Source organism: Anopheles gambiae, chromosome 2 (genome assembly GCF_943734735.2).
Source record: "Anopheles gambiae chromosome 2, idAnoGambNW_F1_1, whole genome shotgun sequence".
In the NCBI taxonomy this organism is placed as follows: domain Eukaryota; kingdom Metazoa; phylum Arthropoda; class Insecta; order Diptera; family Culicidae; genus Anopheles; species Anopheles gambiae.
This window is the reverse complement of record NC_064601.1, coordinates 117,776,087-117,797,310: the sequence shown is the minus strand read 5'-3', so window position 1 is coordinate 117,797,310 and position 21,224 is coordinate 117,776,087. Positions and strand designations below refer to the sequence as shown.

The window sequence follows — 21,224 nt, the reverse complement described above, 5'->3', positions numbered from 1 at the left end:
CCATCGGCAATCAACTGCCCGACCGTCCCGAAGCAAAGCAAGAGCTGTGCGCTTGTGCGCAAAACGCAAATGCGCGAAAACGTTTGTCGCGTCGTACGCGAGAACGCATGTGGTGTGTGCGGGCGGAAAAAGAGTAAAAGCTCCGATCGTCGTCGTCATCATCGCCGTCGTCGTCGTGGTCGTGGTCGTCGTAGTTCGTCGTCGCTGTCTGCGCGTGGTTCATGCAGCAAGGCAGAGGCAATATCAACAGCTGGCAGCGAGTCGGAACAGTCAGTCCGCGCGTTCATCTCGGAGAGACTCGTAGAAACCCCATCCCAAGAAGCGAGCCCCGAACGGAAGTGAAGCTCAAGTGTAAACGGAGTCAGGAAAAAGGAAGCCTTACTGCTTCACTGGTGGTTCTCAACCGTAGGGTTAGTTAGTTAGCTGTGTGTTTTGCAAGTTAGCGTTTAGGGACGAGGCGATCATCTTCCTCGTCGTCATATCGTCTTGTGGCCGTGCGGTTTTCGTGCAGTGTGTGTCGTTCCTTGGGACAAGAAGGAGGGAAACATAGCGAAAAACGCTTAGTTTGCCGTTAGCTGTTCGCCTGGAGCTGGTGTTGCATACCACGATCCCGTACCCATCGCGCAGTTGTGCGCGCCATCCTCGACAACAGCCATCATAACGCAGCGAGAAAGTGAGTAGCCGGGGCAGCCAGTGTGTGTGTTCTTTGGCCCTCTGTGGCAACCACATTTTCCTTTCGTTTGCGGAAATTGGACGCGTCGTCAAGTCCCGCTGGAACCGCTGGAACCGCTTGTCGAAGAGACGTCGTTTGAGAGTGTTTGTAATACAGGTACATCGGTGCGGAGGAGCGCGGGGTAAACGAGGTTTTACACAAAAAGGTACACACATTGTCGCTCTCTGTTAGTGGCATTTGGGTGGCTGAAACGTGGCTCACTTAATCTTATTTGTTATCGGAAGTGGATCGAGTATGTGTGTGTGTGCCGTGTGTGCCGTGTGTTTGTGTGCGCAAGTATTATTAATTTCGGTCTGTAGCACATGCGTGGGTGGCGCACCGGGACAGAGTTTGGCCGTTCTACCCGCCATCGATTGCACGAACGTTGCGCGACGAGAGCATTGTGATCAGGTTTTTGTTTCCTTTTGCTTGTTTTCGCCAGCTTTGCGGCTTGCTGCAAACAGTGCCGCAGTTGCGTGTGTCGCCCACGTGGCCAAGAAGGATATACCCCTTTAGCCATCGCCCCAGCAAATATTTGGCACCATGCTTCGCACATTTGCTTCTATCGGCGTAAAAAACAAATGCAGATTGAGCCTGCCAAAAATGGCCATCAAACACATGTTTGTGCCGCGAAATTGAATCATACAGTTTCTAGAACGGCACAACAGCTGCCTGCCCCATCCACCGCAGATGACATTGATCATGAGTCCTAGGGTTGGGGAGGGGGAAGGAAGGCAAGGTGGGGAGTATCTACGATATCTTTAATTCTCATTGTTGGGAATAGAGTTAGTGTGTGATACGCACGGTGACAAAACGAACGATAAGATAAGACACTGCCAGGGGAAGCAATGGAGCATCAGCAGCCCTGGTGTTCCTCTCGATGCACACACACACACACACGCACACATACATCTTCTGCTTCTTCTTCTTCTTCTTCTTGTTGAAGCCCCCCGAGTGTGTCGCGTCCCGAAACACATGAAATAGAGCAAACACGAGCGCGGGTTTGTGTGCTGCGCTGCGAGCGTATTGGAACGGCGAGGCTTTGGAATGTGCAACACAAACATGTCTGGGTGCTGCTGCTGCCTGCCTGGCTGACTTGTAAATAATCTACAACGCACGCAACAAGTGAGGAAAGATGGGCCACCGCACCAGGTCCATCCGAGGATTGTTTTCCGAATAGTGTTCCGTACGCGGGGGATTGTGGGGAGTTTGAAGATAAACGCGAGCGCGGGCGCACACCCGCCCGCAAGAAGAACCGACATCCACGCAACAGGAATGCGCAAAGACGCGTTCGCGCAATCAGCAAACACTTCGCCGGAGGGGTGAAGGGGGGGGGGGGAGGGAGAGCAATCTTCGATCGGGAATACTGTCCGGGGTCATGGGTGCGTGTGTGTTTACTGTTTGGGACCGAGTTTGTTATCGTATCGTGGATTGCTTTCGATTTCGATGCCGGAGACGCGCTAACAGCTCTCGCAAGAGGAGCACTTTTTTGTCCGAACCGAAGCGTTGCTCTATCTGCATACCGATAGCGAAGAGTCTGTGGAGAGAAACGAAAAGGTTAGAGATTTTTTTGTTTTGGTTGTCATGTGTTTTTTGGGGACCGACTTACCCTTAGTTTGTAGTTTATTCGCAATTTATGTAAAAAGCATTGCATAAATATTCAGCTACAGTTCGGTTAGCAGCGTGCTTTTTTGTTGTTGCTGTCGTTGCTTTAATTAAATCGATACCTTCTTCCGAATACGGGTGTGGGGTAGGTGGTGGGAAGCGACGGAGTATTTCGCAGCAGGATTGCGAATTAGTCGCACAAAACCACCAGACTCTGTGGTGAGCGGCGCAATCGGGCAGGATCTATCAAATGGAGCCCCAGTAGCAATATGTGTTCACACCCGCAGCACACGGTGTCAAATCGATTTAGCACTAATCTCTTCACCATGGCAACCCGTTTGGCATGCTGCAGAAGAAAAAGGCCGCTCCACTCAGCAGGGGAGCTGAACTATTTGGTTTTTGCGTCGAATCGCCACGAATCGCACAGGTTGGTTGGTGCTGAACAGGCTACCAAATTTGATTAGATACCCGTGGTTGCTTTGATGGAGATTGGACACTCACACAGACAGAGCAAAACCCCCTCCAATTGCCGTGCTTCACTAGGTTGGTACTATCAATTGGCCAAAATGATTCGGTAGGAGCACAAAACGAGAGGCACGGGGAAAGAGGCGCCACGAGAAATTTTGGTAGGGTCAATTTGTGTGTGCCCACAATCATTGACAATCGATGCGATTGTGGTGACAGTGGTCTTATTTTATTTAACAAAAAAAAGTTGCATGACGCCACCGTTTCGAGTTCCGTGTGCTTGCTAAGGTGTGTGTATGCGTCTGTTTTGCATTCCAATTGAGCTGAAGTCATGGCGGACGGGCCGGTACTGGGATGTGGTGGCCTCCAAGTGTTACCCTTCTCACCCCCCCACCCCCCACCTCGGTTATCTCACTAAGCTGCTGAACTGGTAAGTTTAGCGAGCTTCCAAAGACGCTTCGAGTCACCGAGTGCGCCTCCGTCGCCATGAACATTTGTTACTCATTTGGTGAAGTGGTGCGCAGTTTCTTCACAAAATTTCTTCGAATTCACGGCGGAAATTCCAGTGGGCGATGAAGAAAGCAAACGAACGTGATGTTATCACCTTAGCCCCCTACAGGATATAGGCCGTATGAGTCACACCCCCGCTGCCGTGAGCGGGAATGGGCGGGGGATGATCGAGAAATACTGGAGTATTAACAAGAAAAGTACATCTCGCTTGGAATGTGTTTTCTTAGCAAATGGATCTGGGCAGAAACACTTTTGAATGTTAAACACAATCCAGTCCAGCTCCAGGGAGATTAGGGGGGGATGCGGAATTGGCTCATTTATTTACAAACAGGCAAGGTTTCGACTCTTCGGCGAACGTGCGGTCCCGAAAGTGCCCGAAAGTAGCATAGGTAGTGAGTCATAAAATCCTGCGAATTTTTGGGTGCAAACGGATCCCCAGAACATGCGAGAGCGACCATGTTAGTCCGAATAATGGATGAATTGTGTTAACTACTACATTACATTTCCATACACACTTGCGCAAACATACATTCTTCCGCAAATGGTTCCGCGCACACGAGGGATGGTCGAGCGATTGACATTTCATTGGCCATTTTATGCCAAGTCTTAGGTACACTGATTTGTATCGTGTGTGGGGCAGTGTATGACACAACAGCCACGGCAGCGCCATGTGCGCAATCCCGTGTCGAAAAGATCAAATTGAGTTAAGAGTCTCTATTTTCAAGTGCATGACATGATCGCGCAAAATGTTCGCAACAAGATAAGCGAAGAGTATGTGCAATTATCGCTTCCCTGGTCTGTCCACTGGGGGGAAGGGTGGGGTGGCAGTTGCAAACTGCAACGTTTTGGATAGCACTTTTATGACTAATTTGTAGCGTCATTGTGTTTAAGGTGCGTTTTTTTACTCTCCCCCCAAACAGCTAAACGAACTTTGCTAATGGTGCAATGTGTTGTGCTAGTAGTAGTACAAGATCCCGTTTTTCTATAATGGTTCTATATTTTATGCAAAAAAGCCTACCCTCACTCACAGTTGTTAAACATTGAGCCACCGTTTTGCAAAAGCTCGTCCGGTGGTGTTGGTGCGCTTTGCTGCCGATTAGTTGCGCGTCATCGTATCGATCGAACCCGGAGCCCCAACGATCGGAGGTGATCGATCGCTCAAACATTTCGAGTTCGCACTTTATGAGTAGCCGAAGCGCACATGATCATTATGGCTTGAGGGGGGGAGGTAGGTTTAAGCCCGTTGACAGCCGGCTTACCACCCCTCCTCCGCTGATCCTGGGTGCGGGATAAGTCCGCTACAAAAAAGGCCATATTCTAATCGGCAAAAATTCTGTACAAGCATTTCACATTAAGCCTCTTCTCACGGACGACACTTCCCGCGCGGACAGAAGTTATCGGAGAGCCACCGGCAGCAATTGGACAGGCAGGCAGACAGGCAGGGTGGGAGGGCCTTCGCTGATGTTGTTTATTGAAGGCAGCCGGTGTGGGTAGCGGTCCAGGCGCAACAAGTTAATTTTAATGACTATTAGGTTTTACCAGCCGCGATGGAGGAGAAGCGAAACATGGCATGAAAAATGGCCGTTTCGCTTACGAAACTGCCCGTGTGGCCTATCCGCAATGTCACTGAACCACCGCACAAATAGGTGGAGCACCCGGGGATGATGATGAGGTGGTGACGGCAGATGCTGGAAGATGCTGGTCACGGTCACACTCCATGGGCCAACTCAAGGGGAGAGGCCTCCCTCTCGGGGACAAGCAGAGCCAAGAATTAGGTCACTCCCGGGGGCCGCAACTGGCAGCAACACGGCGACCTACAGCGAAGATTTTGGGAATGTTTTGATTGATGTCAATTGCTGGTGAATTCGATTGTTCGAACACACGTCACACTCCAAGCGATCGATCACCACCATATCGTTACACATTAACTGTCCGGGGACTCTGTGTGCATGTGTGTGTGCCCGGCCGTCCCAGTTGCTGTCCTTAACCTTCTCTCTGCGAGTGAGGCTTTGCACTAACAGCGATCGTTTCAAGTCCAAACAGCAAACAGAACGTAAACATTAGATAAAAACAAAGCTTGCAAAAACACGCAAAACCGGAGCACACACTGCACAGGATGCATGGGAATAGAGTCGTGTTTGATGGGCGAAAGAGGAACCCATTTAAGAACCCTTGTTTTTAACACCATCTACAAGCTGGCCGCGATGGGAACGCGTCGTTGCGCATACAAATTTCGTCCGGCAGAGAGCAGCACAACACTTGACCGATCGACCGGGACGACATGTGTTTGTGTGTGGATCAAGATAAATGTTTATGATAAGCGCATTCCTCCCGCCGCCCGCCACGATCAAGCACAATTTGCGTGCGGTCCAATTCTTCGATCGTGCAGAAATCGAGGGATTAGGTGAAGGGGAAGGAGTCTTTGGCGGATCCTTCTTGCGGATTTGGCCACCTTCCGCGATGAATTATTAATTCACGGATCGCGATCGAGGTGTGGTGGTGGTGGTGATGGTGGTGGCTCGATTTTATTGCTTCTCGCAACACCCAGCGCGGGCCCCGAAGTGGTTTATTAGGTTGCAGCGGGTTTGAAAATTATGATGTCATGCAATCGGTATGGGATCGTCGGCCCATAACCGCAGCGAGATGTGTGTGTGCTGTGGTGCGCCTTATAACACCCCTTTTCCCGAACGATTAGGCACCACACCACAGAGCATAAGCTGCAGTTGTTATCGTGTTCGCTTGTTTTTGCGTGTTCTTTGCATCACACGGGGACATGTTGTTGACGCTTTGCGTGTCAGTTGCTCTTGCTGTCGGTGATTGTTCGGTCACCCGGCGTGTTATTGAGGCGTGTTATCCCCACATCAAGAGGCTCATCATCAGCTCAAGGTGCAGATTAATTTTCTCCTCCGCATGTCTATTAGCGACACCCATTTGCCCATTTGCCTAAAACGGGAGGACACTGCCGCGGTAGACTGATGGAGCGCAATGGAGCAAGGCGTTAGTAGCATCATCTATCACCATCATCATCATCTATCGGGTGCTGATTGAATAGGCAATTTAGATAGCAAAACGGTCAGCCTCACACACATCGCATCGGGAAAAAAAATGATAACATCGATGGAAAGCAGCTGATAGGCGCGGCGGCTGCCTTCGATTCGATTCCGGTTTCGTATGATTTACGACGGCCCTTTTTCGGCCCGTTCCGCGCAAGGCCATTAGACGCTACGGGTTGACATTGAATCGGGCGACGATCATCGCGCTCACTAAATGGTGACAAATTGTTTGTTTTGAGGACAATAATAATAATAATAGCAGTGTTGGCGCTTGGGGTCGCGGGGACACGGGGACACAACCAAAGGACAAACAGGACAGGCGATCGTCAACAACAATCGTCGGACAAACGATACCACCATCTAATTTGCCTACCGTCCGGGAGGCGGGGTTCAATGGCCTAATTGATTTATGGCGTACGCGCGATCATCGTGGCGGGCGGTGCGCGCTCGCGGGATCAGGTAATAATGCAACAACCAGCAAGAGCCGCGTTTGCGGGTGGCAAATAGCAAAGGCATTCGGTCATTCGATGATTTACGCTGCAATCTCCATCTCCTACCCAACCCAGTATGATGTACTCACGGGTGCGCTCGCGCTCGCTCGCTCAAGATCACTCCATCCGTTCCTGTCAACAGCGCTAGGTGGAAAGGGGAGAAGTGTGCCTCCCCTGTCTCAATGGTATCCTGCCCGTGGATATGATTAATGCCGTATGACGCAGTTTTGCTGGTAGTAGTTTCCTCAACATTGCTGCCTCAGTGCCTGGCGTCACCGATCAACCTAGAAACTGCTGAGGCAATCAGCAACAAATGCTGCACACCCGCGGAGGTTCTAAGATGCGGTTCTAAGATCAGTCCCAGGCGGAAGCAATGCAGCCAGCGCCACGCTCCACTAAAGGGTGACGGCGCCAGCAGAACGGTCGCAGAATGGTACCCTAATTAAAAGCAAACAATCCACGTCGCGGCCCTCTGGCCCAACAAGTGTCAAAGATCCAGCATCAGGCAGCAACAGGGCTACGAAGAAGCAGTTCCCTGTCGGATTGCTTTCATTCTAATACATGCGCGGACGCTTCTTCTTGCCGCGGAAAAGACCTGAAGGAGGGAGAGAAAACAACCTCCCCTTCCCACCTCGCAGAACAAACGATCATTTTTCAACGTTCTAAAACCGTATAGAGCGGGCGCGCGCGCACCCGCGGCCTTTGTCGCGTTCTTGATTATGTGTCAATAAGGGTGTTAATAGGTACAAATATGGTCACTTTGTGCTGCACAAGCAAAACCACCGCTGGCGGCAGTGGCGGCGTCTCTCTAACATCGGTAGAAGAATGGCACAAATTAGAGAATCCGAACCCCTTTCGGGATGCTGGCACAGGGGTAAGGGGAGGGGGGGGGGGAGGGGGGAAAGGGGTCTTGGCCCCGGGCACAAGTGTGACATGATAATTGATTGTTTATTTTTGCGCGCCTGGAACGTCCGAAACGAACCTATAGACACGTTGCCATAGAGATGGGAAGGCTGATCTTTTGATCGCATCCATGATCGTACAAAGAAGCACACCCAGCAGAGAGAGAGAGAGAGGAAGCATAGCGCACACAAATAGAGGTGAAGGGGGGGGGGGGGAATGGGGAGCGAATAGAAATATAGCATGCGAATGAGCGATTTTGCAGATATCGTGGAACACTTTCGCCCAAAAAATAATAATCATGTGACACTTCTTGGTAACAACAACAACACGTCGGCCACCCAGATCGACCGTGGCGGGCGATCTCATCGATCAATCTTCTTTTTTCTATGTAACTTTGTTTTCTTCCGTGCAAAATATTGTATATTTCTTCATAATACCGAGCGAGGCAGCGTTTTTGTGGAGTGTTTATGGAATTATTAATCACATTATACGATCCAATACCCACCCACAGGGGTGGGGGGGGGGGGGAGGACCGAGGATCGAGCGCCAGAGCGATTTCTCTCTGTCTGTCTTTCGGTAAGAAGGTGTGTAAGGCTACCGGAAGCTTTGTAGCTGTTGTTACTGTTTTTTTTAGATTGTGGTTTTGGCCTAACATCGTAACGATCGTATCGTTTGGCTGTGTGTGGAGGGCGACGATGGGAGAGCACATTCACTTCTATCAATTTTACGACCGTTCTCTACCGTTTCCAATCAGCACAGTAACGAGCGAAGAGGTCCCAATTTTATGGCCAAGTCTCCCCTCCGAGGAGCGTTAAATTAAATGTGCAAATTTCGTTTTATCGCAATCGATTGCAGTCAGCTTTTGACACGGGTGTACACCCACCGTGATCGGACAGATTGATCGTTCGACTGGTTCGTCTAGCCGACATTCTACTCAGTTGCGAAAAGAACTGAATAGAAACACATAAAGTACACTTGGCTCACTATCATTTTCATTGCTGTAACTAAACGAAACAAGCTAATTCTACACCTCTGACACAGTCACCTCGGCCATATCTGTGGAGTTCTCCCTGTCTCTCTCTGTGTAGTACTGCTTTGGCACATTCTTTGTTCACTTTTTGTTGTAGTTTTTGTTTTGAATGCTCTCCTCCATCCCCTAGTAGAGGCCTAGCAGTGGCAACTACACTTTCTAATGCGTCCCTCGAGAGGTGCTGAGTGGCGGCGCTGTGGCACCAGCTCATGGGCGTAATATTTACGACTTCCTGATCAAGGTTGGGTCCGCTTGGAACTCCTAACTAAACCACCAGAGCTGCCAAGAGCTGCGGAGTGGCCTCTCGAGAACGGACGGCACACGCCGCTGAGTCAGCGAAGCACCACCGAAACCGCAAGCGTTTCTGCAGGGATTTCCGTCCGTGCGCTGGGAACGTGCATGTAATCGCAATGCAATGTGTGTTTATTTCGTGCGGATAAGGGTTGTTTATTGTAGTGTGTTTTTTTCTCTCTCTTTTCTGTCTGACGTACGGGTCGAAGGCCCTATAGTGGCCCTGGGACGGTGTGGGAGTAGGTGAATTATTGAGACATTGCTCAAGTCAGGCCCACAGTGCAATTGTATAGCAAGAATTGTAGCACCGCTAATTCCATCTTTCTTCGAAGAAAAGCATTTCGCGGTTACTTGGCGGCGTGCCGGAATGTGCTTTGCCGATGACGGAAAGCTTCCTTCCAACGTTGACCGCGATGGAGGAACCATTAACTAAGGCATGTTATTTATATTTCTGCGTGATTGTGTGGCCGTTTTTCGGACCGTCGGACACGCGTCCGTCCCTCTTGAAACTCTTCAATCAAACCAAACGGAATGTGGTGTGCGTGTGTGTGCGGGGCAAGATTCCAAGTATTCCCAAAATGTTCGACAGAACTAGAGGGTTGAGGGTTGCTTTTTTGTGTACTGTAGGGGAGGGGGAGCAAAAAATTTAGAGCAAACGACGATGATGATGCTCATCGATTCAATCGAAAACACATAAATCACTTAACACCCCGGACGGCACAACTAGGGAGAATTGATTGGGCACTACTATAACCGCGCCATCGCGCCGGGCGAGATGGAATGTCCGCGAATCACGACCACAATCCACCCCCCTTCGCGAATGTTTTGACGGACCATTGATGAGTGAGCGGGGGAAAGAAAAATGGGAATGCAGGTGCAACGATGGTCTCCTCCCAACGATCTTCACCCGGATCGTGACCGACCGGCGCCGGACTCCACCGGTTAGACTCTCGGTATTTCACGGTAGCAAACAGTTTTCCCTCTCACGAGCCCACCCTACCGCGGCGGAAAGATAAACTGGCCCATTGAAAGGGCGTTTAGTTTTTCCCGAACCAACAAGCCGGAGACGGCGATGATCACGACGCTGATTGGTGGGCGGCACGACGAAAGCTTTTTAATAGCCATTTCGCATCCCGAACGCCGCCGGGGGCATCGATCAAATTTTCCGCCCTCGAAGATATACGCTCGAAAGGAGCTCCCTTCCATTTGAATGATGCCTTTGGGCGATGGATCATGGCGGATCATGGGAGTGAGTAAACCTGAGATCCTCCCCCACCAGCACACACAGTGTGTGCTCTATGTATGTTTATCACAATAATCGTAATTGTCTGCCCAATCTCGGCTCGGAACGGCAGCTTTTCGAAAGCCAACGCAGCTGATTGCGCGGCGAAACGGGTCAATAGCTGCATTAGCGAACCGACGCTACGGTGTACTTGGCTGTGGCAGTGGCAGGCAGAATCGTGAAACTAAATCATCTCCGCGAAATACCATGTCCCGTGCACCGACCACCATCACCACCACACGGGCCAGATAAAATATATTGTGCAAAGGAAGATTTATGTACGGATTTCGCTATGGCCGCCGAACGGAATGCCTTCCGGTTCGATGTATCCGGGCGCCTCTCTCTCTCTTTAGATCACTCTTCTCGCACGCGGGTATCCATTACCTTTGCCAATGCTGAAGACGGTGCTACAGTAGAATCGTGACGCATCGTCAACCTCGAACAAGATGAAGGTGTACTCACACACACACACACGGCGAGCATACATGTTTTCATGTAGCACGGGACACGGATGGCTTATGGCCTCTGATGGCGCGTTAGCCCCGCGGGGCAGGCGGGCAATTCGTAGCCGGGCGGGCATTTGCATGCTTCCGATGTTGGGCTGCACTTTCACTGCACCGCATGGCATCATGTGTATGGGTTCGCCACCCACCCACCACAAGGGGGGGGGGTATCCTTTTCGGACTTTCTCTCCGTCCGCTTCCTGCCTTTATGTGTGTGTGTGTGGTTTGACGAACGATCATTACACGGATCATGGCGGCGCCAGCAGACCGCTGCTATTGAGCTCTATGATCCCCGTGATACAATCGGACATCAATTCTGCACCGACACGAAAAGGTTGGTACGGGTCTGCATCGACCACCCCCCGCACACGCTACAAGCTATTAACCTGCGGGTGGAAGTCAAAGCTGGACAGAGTTCAAGCACGGTATACAAAGGAGACAAACGCTGGACGAAGTATAAACGTTTTGAAAAGCAAAAAAAAACCCTCTCTTTATAAGGTCCAAACACCTCTGTTTTGCACATCCAGTAGGAACAGCCCATAACTGGACGCGCACCGGTGATTAGCAGCGAGATATTACGCGCTCGCGTATTTTTCTTTTCAAATCTCGCGATCACTGACAGACCCCTTAGCATGGTCGCCCTTTTCATTGCAGGATTGAGATATATATTACCCCTCTTCCTCCATCATTCTTCCATCATAAACGCCAACGGCAGCCTGCTTGCGTGTACGGAATGCCGCCAATCGCGCAAGATAGCGGACGCAGCCAACAAGCGGCAAAGGTAGCTTATGATGCTGTTGCTGCTGCTGATGATGATGATGATGGTGGTTGTTGTTAGGCATGCCGTTTGTTTACTTTACGCAAAGAGCAAATATTTTCGATGGTAAACAGTAGAGCCCCAGCGCTCACGTGGGAGTGTGGCAGTACTGTCTGTGTGCGTGTGGCGGAGTGGAATGTGCCTTCTTTTTGCCAACTGTTACTTTCATTAAGAAATCCAAGCCAGTTTTGACGGTCATAGTGTGCCGCGAAAAAGACAACGGGGAAAGGATAGGCAAAGCAGCGACCACTCGGATGCCGGATGATTTCATTCTAAGTTGACGTCGGTTGCTAGAGGGGAATTACTGTTTTCGGTGTTTCGAGCTGCGCACCGACAGCATGCACCATTTAATCCGACAATGCTCCTTGGGATGGTGTTTGTATAGTATGCAGAAAAAACAAAAACCTGGCGATAAAAGTACACACACACACCTTGCAAATGATCGGCGGCAGGGTGGGACCTTAACTGGGGCAGGGTTGAGTGACTAATCGTCCTAAAATATCTCTTTCTCACCGGCGTTCGGGATTAATGGTTTAAGCGGGTTGTTTGCGCTATTAAAACGAACAAAACTGAATTAAGTGCCATGCGGGTGGGGGGAATGCGCTCGCCGATCGTGCACCTGAACCGAATACGATGACCGTTTCTGGGAAGGAAAAACAACCAACCAAAAGGCGTATTGCGTTTTCTAATCAGTAGTGGGCAGGCGGACAAAGAGAGGGGGAGGGGAGAGCGAAGGACGGTACCCCGGGCATTAAAATCCTTCAGGGCCTTTCTTTTGCCAACTCGCTAAGAAAGAGAGTAAGAAGCTAAAAATAATAATTTTGCATCACGATTTCACTTTCCACCGAGCCCTGTGTGGTATGGAAAACAAAAATTAACCCCCTTCCCCCCCGTGTCAGAGATTCCCACAGAGCTGCTCTGGCGTCGTTTCTGTTCTAAACCGATACCGAGCCGCCCGCAAAAGGGCACCAGAGATCAGGGGCCGCCCAGGAAACAGACAGCATGTGCACACACCTTCCTTGGTAGAGCGAACCACAACCCGTCAACAAGCGAACCACACTACAACCACCCATTTGTATCTGCCATCAATTAAAATACTTCAAATTCCCTTCACGCGAGACTCGCCGATTCATACGGCCCTCTTCTGCCTTCTCCCCCCCCCCCCCCGCCACCCTGCCACTCTAATGCTCGAGTGGTTTATTTACCGCTTGGAAGAAAGGAACGCACAGGGGGTGGTGTATGAGGTTGAGAACAAAAAAAATAATGAACAGGAATACAGCAATCGTTCGCATCAGCTGATTGTCAAGTGACGGTACAGCACCGATAGGACGGGGGGCCAAGCCCAACTCGATGATACCCCAACCTGATGATCACAACACACACTGAACACAGCTGATTGTTTGACACCCTCGCCCCTCCCCCTCATCTGCCCCACCGTTGGCCCGTTGCGTTCTTCCGCGCCCTTTATCAAGATCGAGCAAATTGTGAGCAATTAGCAGTGAAGGTCGGGGGACTTCCTCGCAAAAATTCCTCCCGGTAGTAGGGGCGGGAGCCAAAAGGGGAATGGGCTGGTAAGCACGTGGGCATTCCTACACACACAGATTGTACGGTCGAGAGTTCGGGTGACAGGGGAAATGGGCCTCGTTTGCGTGTGGGACGCGCACATTGTTGACAATGTGGCCAAGCGAACGAAACATGACCGTGAAAATGCATCACCACCAACGCAAGAACCAACACGTCTCACGTGAAGGCCGATCGTAATCAGAGGAGTAGAGCGGAACATGGTGTTGGTTCTTATCGTGTGGTGAAAGTGTGACATTGCTCCCAATTTCCAGCCAAGTAATCTCGGCACGCAGCCCATCGAAGTAGCCCTGCTCCTCATGCTCAGTGTGGAATTTGTGCAATTAGCTCAAGCTTATCCAACCGGAGGGAGCTGCTCGGTCGTCAACGCAACGCCAAGTGACAAATGATGTGCATCGCAACAACCCATGAGCCGTGGGGCGAATGACGGCACCATTCGCGCAGCAGAAGTGCCAAGCTACAATTTAAGCGCAAATTAATCAATGCGCAAAGCCCGGCAGTGGCACCCGTCAACATCTCCACACGTTGCTGTTGCGCTGGTGCGAAGCTATCCGCCAGAGGGGGGGACAGAGCAACTTCTCAGCACCGTGACACGCGGTGTGTAATTGATACGTGTACTGCCTACCCCTTTTATGCATCGTTCCCATCGTAGCGGGTAGGAACCCCGATGGCGAAGGATAGGACATGCGTGACGAGTCGGGAGGCCTCACGACCTAAACCACACGAACTCTAATCACTCAAAATGCCCCGTTTGGCTTCCTACCGATTCTTCATCGCTGACGGGGCATGTAAACTACAGGTGGAACTGGCATACGCAAAGCAAATATTATGCGCAGACTGAAGTTGCGCACGCGACACCCGCTCTCTCTCTATCTGGTGCGTTATCATCATCATTGCGGCAAAATAAATACGGAAATGTACTGGCGGAATCTCAACAACCTCTCACCGGCCAAACAATGCACGAGAACTAATTTATATTTGCCTTCTCATTTAGAGCAAGACTATCTATCAAACAAACAAGGGGGGAGGAGTGGGACGACGACGAGTTTACATATTTGTCTACCCTTTTCAATTGCGATTTAAATTTACACACGAAATGACACACCGTTTAATGTGGGCCGAGGTATTCGCGATTCCCAAGCACCGATCGGTGAATGGCCAAACTCGCCAACCTAAATGATCGACCCCGGCGGTCCGACCCGCTGGTCCTTGATATTTCAAACGTCATTATCCTTGTGGATTAAAGTGAAAGGGATTAAAACGAAAGGGAACCATTTCCCGATGGTGGTTTGGTGATTGAATTTTTCTTCCTGTGCTGCATATGCCCTTCGCTGCATTACGTACCGAAATTTATTAGCTTCTGGGCCGCCTTGGCCACTCACGGCGTTACGGCGATGCACACTTGAGGGCCGTTATCACATCATCGCAATGCATTTTTACACTTCCAAGTCCGCTGCAGTGGTCGATTGTGTAGAGTGTAGCTGTAGGGATTATTCATCGCCACAGAAATAGTTCCTTCTTGAGTGGCAATTCCACAAATCCGCAGCCCAGCTCTGCAAGAGCAGCTCTGTTAGGCGTGATGAATCATTATCGCGCCCCGTACGCATGTTGTGCTAATTCTCAAGAGGCGTCAGAGATCCGATCATTTCGGGCTAAAGACTCGTCATCGGAACCGCGTGCGTCATGCTTTTTAGATTGATATTTACCCACTAAACCCATCTCTTGCAAAGATGTTCTCTTCCCGCCGTATGTGTGTGTTACAGTTGTGAAGAAAAGGACTCATTAGGATAATCATCGGCCAAGGGATTTTGAATGATGTGATGCCACGGACGACAGCCCTTGGGCACTAATGAACAGATTAAAACCGATTTTTGTCCAATGCCACGCGCGCACGCTACTGTGTTGTGTCTTGACTTGAAGGTAGAATGCGTTTGGAAGTGGAGCTAGATAAACCGGGCGTGTAAAATAGTTTAGTTCCCGCCTTCCCCTTCACCTGCATAGCTACTAAGGGAGAGGAAGGGCCACACGGGGACAGTGGGAAGACAGAAGTGTGTGATAAGATTGCATCATTAGCGGCCGGTCTGCAGGTCTCGCTGTGTGTGTGTGTGTGTGTGTGTGTGTGTGTGTGTGTGAATGTGTGCCCGCGAGTCGGTCACAGAGCCGTGCTCGGGAGCGTCTTGATCGTAGCGGGTGTCAGTTTGGACGCGAACGGCGAAGACTCCGTACGAGCACACGTTCTCGGCTCAGTCGCCTTTCTTTCTCGTGCCAGTGTGTTTGTTTTTGAGTGGTTAGTTCTAACATAGTAGTGCAGCGACTTGGCCACACCATACGCCGCCAACACAACATTGGAGGTGCATTTTATGGGGGGTGTATAAGAAAGAGATATAGTTTCATGTTTCCTAAATCATGGCACGCACCCGACCCGGCAAAAAAGGGCCATTCTTTTCTTATGCCGGGCAGGGGACATGGGGCGCACGTGCGACAGTGTGTGGTGAGCGTGTGAAAGTTATGCAACGTGTGTGTGGATGTGTGTTTTGTGTTTCGGTGGTGGGTGAAAAGAGGGCGCCTAGGACAGATGTGCAAGAGATCTAGTGAGGTGATCCACACATATTATACGCTGAGCCGTCGAGCAGAGAATGGACCGAATTTGACAAATTTCTGCCCATTAAACTATGGGCCGGATTTTGCTCTGCTTAATGCTGTTGTGTCAATAAATTCAAACCCTCCCTCTTTCCCTCAGCAAGCAGACTAACGGACTAACTGCCCGATTCAAATGTACCGAACATCCGGAAGATAGATCTGCATGATGCGTGCATTAAAACAAGCTGTTTGTGGATGCATCGTTTAGCAGCCGTTTGTCAGATTTCGCACCTTGTTCGTGGCCGTTGTGCACCCCCTCCCCGTGAAGGGTGGAAGTGATGCAGATGCAATTATCGCACCGTCACCTGCAACCAACAAACGTCACCCAAACACACAAACAAGCGGGTGGAATGTGTGTGCGCGGTCGGTGCTCTCGCGTCAAGCAAACAAGTTTTGTGGTGGCGAATTTTGGGTTGGTTGGCACAAAACATACAACATATCACATTCAGCTAAACTGCGTCGTTTCGGGGTAATGACACACTCACTTCTCCTTCGTCCTCAAGCAGCCACCTTTGCACTTCTCTTCTCGCAAAACACACACACAGAGAGACGCGAATTTGCCTACTGGCCGACAACGGAGCGGGCGCGCGCAGAGTGCTTTCTGCTGAGTACGAGCAAAATTTGACCAAAACGCTACGGGCATGCCGATTACGATCGCAGCAACCGGGAGACGACGGTGTATATGAGTTGTCTGTCAATGTCAATGCCAGTGCCTACTCGACGGCACCCGTTTGGAAGTGCCGTTGGGGTGTCTTGGCGTATGGAGAGCGTAGCGTAGTGGTTGACTTCGATACAATCGCACTCACCTCGCCCCGGGTGTGAAAGGGAGGGAGACAGGCACAGAGCCACTACCGCGGCACGAGGAAGCCACCGTCTCTAATCAACAAACCAGCGATGCCCACTTGCTGCGACCGCGCCGGTGGTGAGGCATCGGCCAAAAGACCATTCGCGCAGCATGCAAACATGAGACGATGTTTATTTTTATCCACATTTATGAACTCACCCCGCGTGTTAAATTGAGCCACTGCCATTTTTCCCTGCTTTGCGCGGACATTCGCGCCGTTTCATTTGTTTTCGTTTGCTTCCGACGCACTCAAGAGACAGGGTGGGATGCGGGGCTGCTGCTTACCTGTGTGTGCGCGCGCTGCCGGGCAGGGACTTTGAATGCGATGCGTTGTCGTTGGCTTGCCGGATGTGAAACGATGACGGGATAGCGGCGAATCGCGGCCAAACTGTAAGACGAGATGGGGTGTTGGGAGGAGGAGACATGTTACTGTGCCGCTGGGTAAAGAAGTTATTGGTTAAAAAGCGGGTTAGTACAGTAATACGGTACAGCTGGGGAGCATCCAGTGTCAGGATTCCTTTCGGACGCATGCAAACTCATACACACACATGGTCTGCAGGATGGACAGCTAATTGACATACTTTTAGTGGCTTCGAGTGTTCCGACTACTTCTTCAACCAGCAGACGCATTTGACGGTTTGAACCTTCGCTGCCACTGGAATCGGAGACATTCGCGTACGCAAATGACAATTCTCAAAGTGTGCTCCGGGGCATACGAACGCCAATCGAGTGCTCACGATTGCGATTTCTTATTAGGAAACAATGTCAACATACTGTTTTCGAGTACAGCTGGCTCCGTCTTCAGTACTGCTACAGCGACAAGACAATTGAGCCACTTTACCTGAGATCGTCCCTACATTCTTCTACCTTCTTAGTCTAGCATGAGGTCTCCTGCCGCTTAAATGTCTCCTCGCTCTCAAGCATCATCTTCGCCTGCTGCGCTGCGCATTGAAACAGTTGCGTGTTTGCGAATGTTTGAAGAGCTTTTGGGAAAATCCCCAAAAAAGTGACGGCCGATGAAGCTGCTTCAGTTGCTTCCATGTCGTCATCTACACACAGTAAGCCATGGATCTGCTAAATTCGAAAGCGACGAAATAACGCTCTAACTTTCCGTGTGCTGTGTCGTGTTCTGTAAAAGCGAGGAAAACAAATATATTAACGTTTCTTGGTTTTTGGGCATTGATTAAGTGGTTCCATCGTTTGATAAATTTAATCTGATGCGCGGGTAATTCGGCAACAAATATCAGACTGCGCCATCTTACCATCTCGAGAGGGTTCAATTACGGTGACGGTGAAAAACTAATGGTTTCTGTTTTCTTTTCTTTCTTCCAGTTCCAAAATCGCGAAGATGAGACATTTGTTGCTGTTTCTGGCGCTGGTAGGCTTTGCGGTCGGCCAAGGCAGTCGCTTCCGCCAAGAGTTCCCCGGCCCGTACTGTGCTGCTCGTGCAGATAGATGTTGCCGCGATCGACAGGATGGCTGTGCACAACCAATCTCGAGTAAGTTTTCCTATCTTCTACCTTGCTTTGGGCTCCAGTGACATTTTGTTTCTTTTTTTCGTTCCATAGCAACGCTCTGCTACTGTGATGAGTTCTGCGAACGGGGCGAGCATGGCGATTGCTGTCCGGATTATGAGGAAGTGTGCATGGGTATTGCTCCCGAGCCAGAAAATGCCACATCCTGTGTGTACAAAAATCGCTACTTCACACCGTACGATCAGGCCCTAGTGGACAACTGTAATACTTGGTAAGATTGAAGCAGATCCTCCTTCTGCCGCGAACATAGTGTTTGATGACAATCGATTTTCCCTGTTTCTTCAGCAAATGCAACATGGACGGTTCGGTCACCTGTACGGAAGACGTTTGTCTGGCGGACGATGATCTGCTCAGGCAGCTGCACCATCTGGAGCGATCGATCGGATGGAAGGCAACGAACTACAGCGAATGGTGGGGTCACAAGTACGACGAAGGCAAGGTGCTGCGTCTCGGTACGTTCCAGCCGAGGTTCCGCGTGAAGGCAATGAAGCGACTGAGCAACAAGGGAGGCCACTTGCCAAGCCGTTTCGATGCTAGCGAACACTGGACTGGACTGGTTGCTGAAGCCCGAGATCAAGGTAAGTGAACGAGCACCACGTTTGCTCCACGACGGATTGTAGTAACGCCCCTCTCTGGCTTCTGACCTGAAGGCTGGTGCGGTTCGTCCTGGGCATTCTCGACGGCAACGATGGCTTCCGATCGCTTCGCTATCCTGTCGAAGGGTCGTGAAATGGTTCAGCTAGCCCCGCAGCAGATGCTAGCCTGTGTGCGGCGCCAGCAAGGATGCAGTGGAGGACACTTGGATACGGCTTGGCAGTATCTGCGCAGAACTGGGTATGCATTACACTTTCGCGTGACTTTTGCCGTAGATGATATCGTTTCCTTCCTTCCTGTCGACTTTACAGAGTGGTCAACGAAGAGTGCTACCCATACATTGCGGCACAAAATGTGTGCAAAATCAGTAACGACGACACGTTGATCACGGCCAACTGTGAGCTGCCGGTTAAGGTGAATCGTACGCTGATGTACAAGATGGGGCCGGCGTTCAGTCTCAACAACGAAACGGACATCATGGCCGAAATCAAGGATCGTGGAACCGTGCAGGGTAAGGGGGGGCTGACGTCGGGACCTATTGCAGGTGGGGTGATCATGCAAAAATTAATACTTGTTGTTTCCATGCTCCTTCCACAGCCATCATGCGAGTGTATCGGGACTTTTTCTCGTACCGCAGTGGAATTTACCGCCATTCAGCTGCAGCCACACCCGCCGAGGAGCGTTCCGCTTATCATTCGGTGCGTCTGATCGGTTGGGGAGAGGAACGTGTGGGCTATGATGTCGTGAAATATTGGGTAAGTATATCAAACTCAGTGGCTTGCATGCCTACGATTCGATTCTCTTCTTATCGTGTCTGTTTTATCAACCCCGCAGATTGCCATCAACTCCTGGGGCCAATGGTGGGGCGAGAATGGTCGCTTCCGTATTCTGCGCGGATCCAACGAGTGTGACATTGAAAGCTACGTTCTGGCCTCCAACCCGTACGTGCACGAGCACGTTCAAGCCATTCGCAAGGTGGGCGAACTGCAGGAGCTGATCGTCGGAACGGGTTACGTTCCTCATCCCAGCCGCCGCTACCCACCGTACGCACACCGTGGCTAAAATGGACACCGAGCGGAGCTCCTATGGTTGCAGTGCAACTGCTGGCGGCGGAAAACGTTTACCATGATCGCGGGCGCCTCTTTTATTCTGCTCTCAATGCAAACGCTTAAGCACAAACTTCTTCATTTTCCAGAAACAGCTGTGAAGATATGCACAGTATTAATGGCCGCTGGTGCGCTCGCTAATTGTCGTTCCGGTTCGGTCGCGAAGCCATACAAAACGAAAACGTCGAAATTAGAATTGGAAACTCGATCCGCCTCCTCCTTCCTCCGAACGGATGGACGGACGGGCGGACTTTTTACGTTAACAGATTTTTGACAAAATTAGTCCTTATAATTAAAAAAAGCCAAAGCGCTATTACGGTGTTGTAAGAGAAGCATAAGTAGGGAAACATGTTGTTAGGGAACCGGAATGGCCGCAAACATCGACCGTCACAAAAAAACTGCCGTTGCTGTATCTGTGGCACTATCTGTAACTTTAACCAAAACTGCTTTTTGATGGTGTTCACTGCGTGCAACATTTCTGTGTGCGTGTGTCTTTGACGAAATCCTTCTCGTTTTCAGCGCATATAGCGGAAACACACAGATGCGTTTCTCTTTCCTTCTTTTTCGGACAAATTGTACATGTTAGAAGATAGCAAGCACGTAATCGTTATAATTGGGAGAGTAATTAATCGTTACTGTAAGTGTTCGATATTGGTGTTTAAAAAAGGAAATAGCGTTTAAGGATACGAATGAATGTATGATACTGTAAAGATGTTTTCTTTCGAACAAACACGTCAATCGAAACGAAACCCACCACCAGGAATGTGTGCACTTCGTATCTTGTCGCGTCGTCGCATTTCCCCCCGGATCGGCAGACAGTGGATCAAATTTTGTGAATCGAACCAATTTTCACCCATGAATCTAACACACACACACGCTGTTTTTGAACAGTTGTTTGCTGTTTTACAATTGTAAAGAATGTGTGTGTATTGTTTAAGTTTTTTTCCAAATGAAATTGTATTCAAGCTACGTGTGTTATCGCAAACGATGTAAGGTGTTGCGCGTATATAATAAAGTTAATCCAGTTGATGTAAAAGAGTATTGTTGAACTGAGCCATATATTGTGCAATATCACTGCATTAAGACGATTTCAACATGTTGAATTACAAATATCACACACACACGCAATATCACCCTTGCGAACATTATCTTAACGGTCATTTCAAATTTCAATCGTTTCAACGAACCCGTTGTCGGAGCACGGTCGCAGAGCAACGGCACCATGTATGAAGCTGACAGTTTCGTCAAGCGGCTCGCTCGAA

The 21,224-nt window shown here is 50.2% G+C and overlaps 1 protein-coding gene across 4 annotated transcripts; it reads left to right on the top strand.

The window, feature by feature from the left end:
- Positions 1-203: 203 nt before the first annotated feature.
- Positions 204-20,998, top strand: LOC1269545 (tubulointerstitial nephritis antigen-like). Of its 4 annotated transcripts, none has more exons than XM_001687810.2 (8): positions 204-673; positions 18,060-18,226; positions 18,296-18,473; positions 18,548-18,840; positions 18,913-19,096; positions 19,168-19,367; positions 19,454-19,611; positions 19,691-20,998. In XM_001687810.2, the coding sequence occupies exons 2-8, from the start codon at positions 18,076-18,078 to the stop codon at positions 19,916-19,918; spliced, it is 1,392 nt and encodes a 463-aa protein (XP_001687862.2). In that variant the 5' UTR covers positions 204-673; positions 18,060-18,075; the 3' UTR covers positions 19,919-20,998. The 4 variants fall into 4 exon arrangements, with proteins under 4 accessions (XP_001687862.2, XP_061500478.1, XP_308187.5 ...); XM_061644494.1 differs by lacking the exon at positions 204-673 and adding an exon at positions 15,425-15,530; XM_308187.5 differs by lacking the exon at positions 204-673 and adding an exon at positions 15,436-15,594.
- The last annotated feature ends 226 nt before the right edge of the window (positions 20,999-21,224 follow it).